Consider the following 10,076-nt stretch of genomic DNA (forward strand, 5'->3'; position numbering starts at 1 on the left):
AGCCGCAGTCCTGCCGTTGGTCGTTGGTCTGCGAACCTACAGTATGGTGAATGACGTCAAGTGGACCGTTCCAATATGGCGGACGCATCTACGTGCTTGGAGCGGTCCAATGCGGTATCTATGTATATATATATATATATATCTATGTTTATAACCGAATGACTGGCGTACGCATGGATTTCGTGTGTACGTTCGTTTCTCTGAATCGCTCTTACGATCAAATCAGAAAAGTTCTTAGATAAAATCAAGGATGGTTTCTACGCAAGTCTTTATAAATGAGGCCCCTGATCTAAACCCCATTGAAAATCTCTGGAAAATCCTTGGCAACTAAATGGTTAGAAACCCACTAACAGTCACCAAACTATGGAAGAGAGTGGAAAAAGAGTGGAACAAGAACACACTAGTGTAGTCTGCAAAACTAGTGATGTCCTGTGCTCATTCAAAGCAAGGGCCTCTACGCTTCCTAATAATTTCTGACAGCTGTAACCCTCCTAAGTTTTAGTTGTAGTCTTCTTTCATGCTTCTTTAATTTTGATCACTGTGCTTTCCACAAAATAAAGCTTAGTATAACAGTGGTATACCTACAGACAATATTCCTTCAACTAAGCCTTAAATATATTGTTTTCTTATAACTATTTGTACTTATGGATATGTGATGTTACTGCTTTCCTTATTTTATTTTTAATTTTCTTTTTATGTTATGTTTTACGTATTATGTTATTGCCCTTGTATGTTCTTTTTTTTTGTTTTGTTCTAAAAACTGCAATAAAAAAATATTCCTTCAACTTTTGGGCGATGAATATTCACAATATTTCAGGAAAAAAAAAAACATTTATGGATTGTCTAGTTTTGTTGCGGAGGTAAATCTAGTAAACTGCTAATTGTTGCAACTAAGGTAATGTTAAATTAAAGCTGACCTGCGAACTCTTCTTGCAGGTGGGAATCAGACTGAGGGGGTCTCGAGTAGGTCTCGACTCTGACGGCTCTGTTTATCCCGGAGTTTGACCCAGAGGATCCAGCCTGAGGCGGAGCTTCTAATGTTCTCCATTGGCCTCCAGTGGGCACAAGCGTGCTCCTCGAGTCTGTGCAATGTGGTTGATAAAACAAGTGGTATTACGTAACTTTATTTGCAACTTCCGACAGCCAGCTGGCACAACCAACAAATAAAATTACTCTAAGCATATCAGCAAACACACAACCTGCACTCAAGGGTCAAAACGACAGTTTAGGTTCATTTTAACACTGGACGAGACTGAGACAAACGCGCGTATCACGATTTGTCTCACATTCAGCGACAACCTTCTCTTCAAGAACAGACTGTATATTTTATTTAAAATTCTGTTATTAAACATTTTGTAGGCTTTAATCGCTGGCATGAATTAAATAACTTGGTAGTAAATCAAGTTACATCACCGGTCTTCTTACCATTGCACACGCTTCTCCTCAGCTTTCGAAATGGACAATTCTCCCTTATCCGAAACAAACAAGCGCTGTGTTTCCTTCGGCCTTGAGCTGTCATTCTGCCTCGGCGTCAGATTTATACAGTATATGATACAAAAGTATTATTTTTAATACTGCTGGAGGTTCGCCGTCAACTTTCCATGTATTCGAGCTATCAAATGACAGCAGGTAGTCGGAAATACTTTTTTGCCCTCCGACAAAAAATGTAACTTGTTGAACAGGTTTCAAACGACCACCGTCCGTCGTATGCGATGAACTGCGTTTTTACATTTATTCATTAAAAAAAAAGTCACTCAGAAAATATTGCATTTGTTAAAAATAATGTTTATGAAAATATAACAAAACAGGAATGAATTCCAACTTTAATACATTCATTAGCACTAGGCTACAGTTTTATATATCTGATATCTCTTTGTAGCTTTAATTAGAATTTCACTTATAAAATCTATTGATAACTGGAGTTATACCTTTATATAAATCTGTTAAAAATATATGTCTACGATTTGTACATAGTAAACATCACATTGCCCTTAAATGATCAAAGAGAGATGGAGGAGCGGTTGTGGAAAATTACAAGTTCAGGCAGGCCACTGACTTTACACCACACACTACAGTCTTGAATAAGCAAACATTGCCTAACCAAATTTAAAAAAAAACATACTTGTGGAATAAATATTTGGAATTTTGTTTTCTTCTGGTTGACATTCTCATTTTAATAGATGAGTTGAAGTCTATTTAAAGCTCTTTTGAGTGATGAATCTTGTTCTGCATCTGCTCTGTGCTCATGTTTGGCTGCAATATAGGGTAGTTCATTTTAATTTGCAGTTTAGTGTCTAAAGTTTCGCTACATAACTATTTATAAGTTAGTTCAAAGAGAAAAAACAAAAAACGATTCCCTCTTTGCTCTACTCCTTCTCTCTTTCCTTTGACTGGAGTTCAGGCAATTTCATCCCACCAGGACATAATATAAAAGTACTCAGGAAAGCAAAGAATACGAGAGCAAAGTGAAATCACAGTTGGATTAACAACATTAAATTCTCAGATTCAAATGTCTAATAGTCCACTTTAAACTGGCTCTAAGCCTAAAGAGAGCCAGTCTACATTTGGCAGTAGCAGAGGTGTCAGATGTGACATGTTCAGCCCCAGAACCGCTGTTTGGTTGGAGGAACAGGTGCTTCTGGGATATCTGGAGCAAAGATGGAGCCTCCGGATTCAGAGAGGAAGATGAAGTAGAGGTTGGCCACCAGCATAACCAGCATCGGCAGAAACGAGAATCCAAAGCCGACACCTCTCAAACTGCTGTCACAAGCCGCTGCGATCCAGTACAGAAGTCTGTGATGCACACAGACAAATTAAAAATATATAACAAAAAGTAAAATTTTAGTGTTATTAGTACACATTAAATATCAATTCAAAATGTATTATTTAAAAATTAACAAAATAAAACAAAAACATGATAAAAAGCAACTAGGGTTGTAATAACAATATACATTACCAGTTACAAGTTTTTGAACAGTAAGATTTTTAATGTTTTTTAATTAGTCTCTTCTGCTCACCAAGCCTGCATTTATTCAATTCAAAGTACAGCAAAAACAGTGAAATTTTGAAATATATTTTTTTCTATTTAAAATATTTATTTTCTATTTGAATATATTTTATTCCTATGATCAAACTAAATTTTCAGCATTATTACTTCAGTCTTCAGTGTCACACGATTCTTCAGAAATCATTCTAATATGCTGATTTGCTGTTCAAGAAAATTATTATCATTATTATTACTATCAATATTTAAAACAGTTAAGTACATTTTTTTCTGGATTCTTTGATGAAAGAAAGATCTAAGGATCAGCATTTATCTGAAATAAAAAAAAAACCTTTTGTAACATTATACATTGTATCATTGAAAAGCTTGGAGTCATTGTTTGGGGGAGGATAGAAATGATAGAAATTAATACTTTTATTTAGCAAGGATGCTTTAAATTTATCATAAGTGATGATTAATACATTTATAATGTTACAAAAGATTTTAGATAAATAAAAAAAATTAAATGCTGTTCTTTTGAACTGTCTATTCATCAAAGAAACCTGAAAAAAATTCTACTCAGCTGTTTTCATAATAAACATAATAATAATAAATGTTTTCAGCTTTGATATCACAGGAATAAATTGCATTTTAAAATATATTCAAATAGAAAACAGTTATTTTGAATAGTAAAAATAATTCAAAATTGTACAGTTTTTTGCTATACTTTGGATTAAATAAAAGCAGAAGAGACTTCTTAAAAAAAAAAAAAAAAAAAATCTTACCGTTCAAAAACTTTTGACTGGTAGTATATTGTGCCACAATATATCACAATATGCTACAATACTTATTGCGGATTGCAAAAATATGCATTGTGTTAAAATGATTAGTCGCGATTAATCGATTTAAAATAAAAGTTTATGTTTGCATACTTTATTGTGTATATATATAAATACACATATGTACATATATTAAAAAAATACCTGTATGTATTGTATATATTTGTATGTAAACACTTATATATATATATATATATACACACATATAAATCTAACATATTTTTCTTTAATATATACATGTGTGTGTATTCATATACACAATAAATATACACAGTACACACACATATAGTATGCAAACATAAACTTATTTTAAATCGATTAATCGCGACTAATCGTTTTGCATACTCAAAGTTGTTGTTTTATGTCAATATAGTTTTGAATTTATTTTTATTTCCGTTATTTTGTATTTAGTGGCCCTTTCTAAATCTGAGATTTGGTCCTGCAAGTTTAGAAGTGATTTTGTACCTGCCAAAGGCAAAAACAATGGTGAGAAGAGGAATTAGTTTAAGCAGATCCTGATTCAGATAGGCAGCCATGACAGCTAGCTGGAGGAAGTAAAGGAGAAAAAGGGAAATGGAGTCCTCCACATAACGCTGGTGAACTGCCACCTGCTTAACTTCCCTCTCCCCCTCAAACCGCGGCTTCAAGGAGCGATACCACAGACGGGACACACCTAGTACCAACATACCTAAGAGTGGAAAGAAAGAACACAACAACCGTTTTCAAACAGCTCCCTTTGCTTGAATGATTCAGTGTTGAAAGAACACAAAGATACACTGAATTTATCAACGTCAATAAAGTCAAAACATCATCATTCATCTACTTCCTGCTTACCAAGGACAATAGGTATGACTGCAAAAACAGAGCAGCGCAGTGTGTAGACCAGCCGTAGGGGGGCGCTGTCAAGCAGAGGGGCATCAAAGGGCAGAAAGACATAGCCACCCCACACCAACAAGGGGAAGATCAGGGCAGAGGTGAACATAGACGCACCCAGTTTAAGAGCATCACGATTAGATCCACCAAAGCTACCTAAGAAAGAGAGAGAGAGACGTCAGACTTTCCATGCTTTTGTAAAAGTACACTACCTTTTATAAGTTTACAATTATAATAATAAAAGTTTTATCCGGCGTAATAGTCAAGGAAGTTTGCTGCCGTAACATGGCCGAAGCAGGCGGAGTAATATCACGCATGTGCTGCCTGATATTACTGCGCCTGCTTCGGCCATATTACGGCAGCAAACTTCCTTGACTATTACGCCGGAATGGAAGTGTAGTTCCTAATCTTATCGGCCTAGAAAATCGCATCTTTACATTTTCCGTCAGTATTAGTACACAAAATAACTACAGAAGAGTTAAGTTTTAAATAGGACAAATATGGAAACTCGTTGGTCATTTTTGAACGCGATGCTATTGGTCTAATAGGATTCAATGATCTATGCTAAGCTATGCTAAAAGTGATATCGCCAGAACAGGAGAATGGATTTCAAAACGGTAAAACTCAACTTATTAACTCGGGGGGAGATGAGCCTATTTCCAAAAAAAGTGGAGTGTTCCTTTAATATTTTTGTGAAAATGTTTTTTGAATTTGCAATTTGCAAACCTGAAGGAAAAATACACTGAAGACATTTTGCATAAAGTCTTATTTAAACCATATATAATTCATTTGTGAGATTATACATAAAATTGTTCAAAGTTAGGAATGCAGATATATTAAAATTATATACTATTGTGTGTAAATAAATATAGTGGTGGCCAAAATTATTAGAACACTAGTATTTTCACCAGCTAAAAATGGTTATAAGTCCGTAATTTTATCTTTTGCTTTAGTGTGTCAGTAGTAAATATCAGTTTACATTTCCAAACATTCATTTTGCCATTAATTGTAATAATCCAGTCAGATTTTTGCTTGCACGAGGAGAGATCATCATCAAGTCTGTCTGGAATGACATGAAGAAACAGAACGAACCAAGACAGACTAAATCCAGAAGAACTGTGGCAACGTCTCCAAGATGCTTCAAGAAACCTACATGCAAAGCTACCTGAAAAACTATGGTCAAATGATGAAGAAAATCTATTTATGACATTATTTTTGACAGCATCATTATTTTACAGCATTTTTACACAGGTTTCTAAAACTTTTAACGGTACTGTAGCTTTGCAGGTAGGTTTCTTGAAGCATCATGGAAATGTTGCCACAATTCTTCTGGATTTAGTCTGTCTCAGTTTGTTCTGTTTCTTCATGTCCTTCCAGACAGACTGGATGAAGATGAGATCAGATCTCTGTGGAGCACTGGCAAACAAACATCTCACTGGATTATTACAATTAATGCTTGGAAATGATATTTCCTACTGACACACTACATCAAAAGATAGAAATAACTGACTTAAACCATTTTTTAGCTGGTGAAAATACTATTGTTCTAATAATTTTGGCCACCACTGTACATTAAAAACAAAATGTAAAATACAAATCAAATATGAGTGAATTAAAATGGAATAATTATTTTGAGATTTGCTAAATATTACATTAAACAGTTATTAAATTAATGTTTTTAAAGATTAAGTAAGTGGACGATAATGACAAAGGTAATCTAAATGGAAATTAGTATGTCATTTTTACTTTCACATTTATGCATTTAGCAGAAACTTTTATTAAAAGCAGATTTACATTTATCCGCTAATGCATTCCCTGGGAATTGATCCCATGATCTTGGTGTCCTAATCAATCCTAATAAATTCTTTAAATCACTAATATCAGTTGACAATACGGATTCATATTGTATATTAAAAGTTACGAAATGTATAATGATGTAAAGGGTTAGTTCACCAAAAAATGAAAATTCTGTCATTAAACACTCATACTTTCATCTTGTTCCAAATCTGTAAGACCTTTGTTCATATTCAGAACACAAATTAAGATTTTTGATTAAAAAAGTTTTCTGACCCTGCATAGACAGCAATGTAATTGCCACGTTCAAGGCACAGAAACATATTAAGGGCACCACACGCATGTGTCATGGTACTGTACGACGTCAAAGACCGACACGGAATAGAAGAAATTGTTGAATAAAGTCATTATTTTTGTGTTGCTGTCTATGCAGGGTCAGAAAGCTCTCGGATTTCATCACAAATATCTTAATTTGTGTTCCAAAGATGAACAAAGGTCTTGAGGCTTTGGAACAACATGAGGATGAGTACTTAATGACTAGGCTTGCCACGATAGACGGTGTTGACGGTGTTACCGGTTTTAAGACGCAACACCGGTGACATCACTTTTCCACCGTGACACCGTCTCCACTTTTTTTTTTTTTTTTTTAGTATTCGTTTTTTTATTAAATATTTATTTGAAATGAATGGAAAATATTATTCTTAATAATTTACTTAAGACGAGAGCATGCAATATAATTAAAAACTGAACATAGCTACAATGTGTCATATTTCATTTATCACGTGAGGAGTTTGCGCTTACATATAATAAACAGCGTAAACATTAAGCATGTTTGGCCGAGCACGGGGCACTCCCCCTGCCCAGGGAGAGGGATGCTGAAAACAAGAGATGATGAAGGTAAGACTGCTTGGCTATTTAAAGGGATTCTCTTGTAGTGCTTGGATACGGAGTGTGATTGCTGATGGTGAATTGGACGTGTTAATTATCTGTGCGAGGAGTCGAATTTACAGAAAGAGAATGGCGGACGATTTAGTGTCCAAAAGCACCTGTTTGGCAATATTTTGGGTCCAAAGTTTGTTTTTTTTGTAGTTTCGTTGTCGTCCATTAAAACAATTGACGCCGAATTGCCAATTCCCGCAAAACTGAAAGTGAAAGTATAATACGCACGCATTTATAAGCTATTTAAAAGCAGAAAAAAGAGCAAACCCCCACCCCCACGGTGATACCGGTATTACCGGTGTTGTCACGTGCCGATTAACCGGTGGGGAAATTTCCTCATCGTCACAACCCTATTAATGACAGAATTTTAATTTTTAGGTGAACTATCCCGTTAATATGAACTTACAGCAGTGTGATTTGGGTGTGACGGGCCAGTCGTGGTAATACTCTTCTAGTGGTATTCCATGCGTCTCGTGTCCCCCCAGGAATGGGCTTCTCTCTTCTTCTTCTTCATCACCTCTCCACTGGTTTGCAGCCTCCTGCTGGCTGGTGGAGCGCAGGATGGTGATACTGGGACTGAAGACTCCGGCTGCATTCTTTGGCATTATGTTCACCTCCTCCACCTCTATCTCCGAGAAGGTGCTTTTCACGCTGTTTCTCAGCTCAATGTCAGAAACACCCTCTTTCTCTGTTTCCATCTGCCTCCATCTCTCACCTTCCTTCTTCTCTCTCAACCCAAATTCCTCCCTCTCGCTCTCCGTTCGACTCACTCCACCCTGGAGCGAGATGCAATCTGATTTTACGCTTGCAGTCTCTCCATCCTTGAATGGCAGAATCTGTGGTTCGGCTTTTTTCTCATGCCACTGTAGGGTACTGGCTTCCATATTTGCAGATTCAATCCTTTTCTCTTCTTTCTCTTCCTTCTCAGTGCTGATCACATTCTTTGTTACCTTGTCCACATCTGCTACCCATTCAGGCGTTTGGGGCACCGCTGGTGGTCCAGGTGGGCCTGTGTCCATTGTGCCTGAGGATGGAAACAGAAAATCTGGCAATGAAAGAATTGGAGAAGTTGGCAACAGTCTGAGCTATTTTGTAAGGTTTACATTTTGTGAAAGCACCTACTGGAACTAATATGTAATATTAGAATATTATGAAACGTGACCCTGGACCACAAAACCAGTCTTAAGCAGCACAGGTATATTTGTAGCAATAGCCAACAATATTGCTATTGTTGGAACAAAATGATTGATTGTGCTTTTATGACAAATCATTAGGGTATTAAGTAAAGATCATGTTTAATGAAGATATTTTGCATTAGTAATATGCATTGCTAACAACCATTTGGACAACAAGCGATTTTCTCAATATTATGTTTTTGTTTTTTTTGCAACCTCACATTCCAGATTTTCAAATAGTTGTATCTCGGCCAAATATCGTCCTGTTCTACCAAGCCACACATCAATAGAAAGCTTATTTATATGAATCTCAATTTTAAATTGAAGCAGAACAAGAACTTACTCTAATTGAGAATTAAACTACAGCCTACTCTCTGAACCACAGGATTGTCACATTATCGCATTATTACATTCCCTAACATTGAATAAACAAATAAAAACTAGGTAGTATCGTCTGAAAAGGTATAACCTTAGTAAAATGGTACTATTTTAGTCAAGACCATAGAAACCACAGATCAACCTGACAGAGAATCCAGTTTATAATGGTAGCTGGTCGACCTGCTAATGATTAGTTAAATACTAGTTTAAGCTAGACTTAAATCATAAATCATAAACATAGTAAAACTAAAGTAACTATGACTTCTATAAAACAAACCTTATGGTTGTTGTCATGAAAAACTGTTTGTTAAACAATATCAAAAGTATTAACTATAAATACTAGCTGTCAAAAGCGTAAAAGCAAGTTGGTTTCTCCAATCTATCGATCCTGTGAAAATGTATTTAGCACGAAACTAGCACGATTAGCTCGCAGACTAATAACTGAAAGCGAACGAGGCCGCAAAACAACTCTGACAGATAAAAAGAGCGAGTTCAGAAGAACCACATAGTAAACGACGGCGCTTATTCTCAAGCTGTTTTTCTTTACACGACACATTTGATCTTTATTGTGTTCAGCAAGCCTTATTTTAATAATAAGAAGAAGATTCCTTAACCAGACCGAAAGTCATTATGTCAAAACGCTAAAATTCTCCGAGCGACACAGGTTGAGGAACATGTAACACCTCAAGCAGAAGGATAAAACTTTCTAACGTACTCACCCATATTTCAGGACAGGATGTTTTTTTTTTTTCCTGAACTGTTTTTCCTATACTGTAAGCAAACTCCCGTAGTGGAAGTTCAGGTGTGTCCAGGTGAAGTTTGTTAAAGGGACAGTCTCTTAAAGGGGAGGTTTGTTTGTCACTGTCTGTCATTGTCGCTTTAGCACTATATAGTCAGCTTTACACACTCATAAACTCATTAAAATGAAGTGTGAAGTGAAAATTTGTGCATACGCCCCGTTTATGTTTCTGAATAACAACTGTTTGGGAAAAATTGTTCCCCTACACAATTAAAATAAATCTATAACGGCTGTCTTGAATAGGCATTACAAGCAATCACACACGATTCTGTTGAGTTTAATAATGCAATGACCAA

General features: G+C 35.8%; 1 protein-coding gene across 1 annotated transcript; it reads right to left on the bottom strand.

Moving 5' to 3' along the window:
• Nucleotides 1–1,764: 1,764 nt before the first annotated feature.
• Nucleotides 1,765–9,799, bottom strand: tmem79b (transmembrane protein 79b). Its single transcript, XM_073847635.1, has 5 exons — nucleotides 9,701–9,799; nucleotides 7,835–8,452; nucleotides 4,657–4,851; nucleotides 4,288–4,510; nucleotides 1,765–2,793 (listed from the first exon to the last, which is right to left on the bottom strand). The coding sequence occupies exons 1-5, from the start codon at nucleotides 9,702–9,704 to the stop codon at nucleotides 2,598–2,600; spliced, it is 1,236 nt and encodes a 411-aa protein (XP_073703736.1). The 5' UTR covers nucleotides 9,705–9,799; the 3' UTR covers nucleotides 1,765–2,597.
• Nucleotides 9,800–10,076: the final 277 nt, after the last annotated feature.

This window comes from Garra rufa, chromosome 9 (assembly GCF_049309525.1).
Source record: "Garra rufa chromosome 9, GarRuf1.0, whole genome shotgun sequence".
In the NCBI taxonomy this organism is placed as follows: domain Eukaryota; kingdom Metazoa; phylum Chordata; class Actinopteri; order Cypriniformes; family Cyprinidae; genus Garra; species Garra rufa.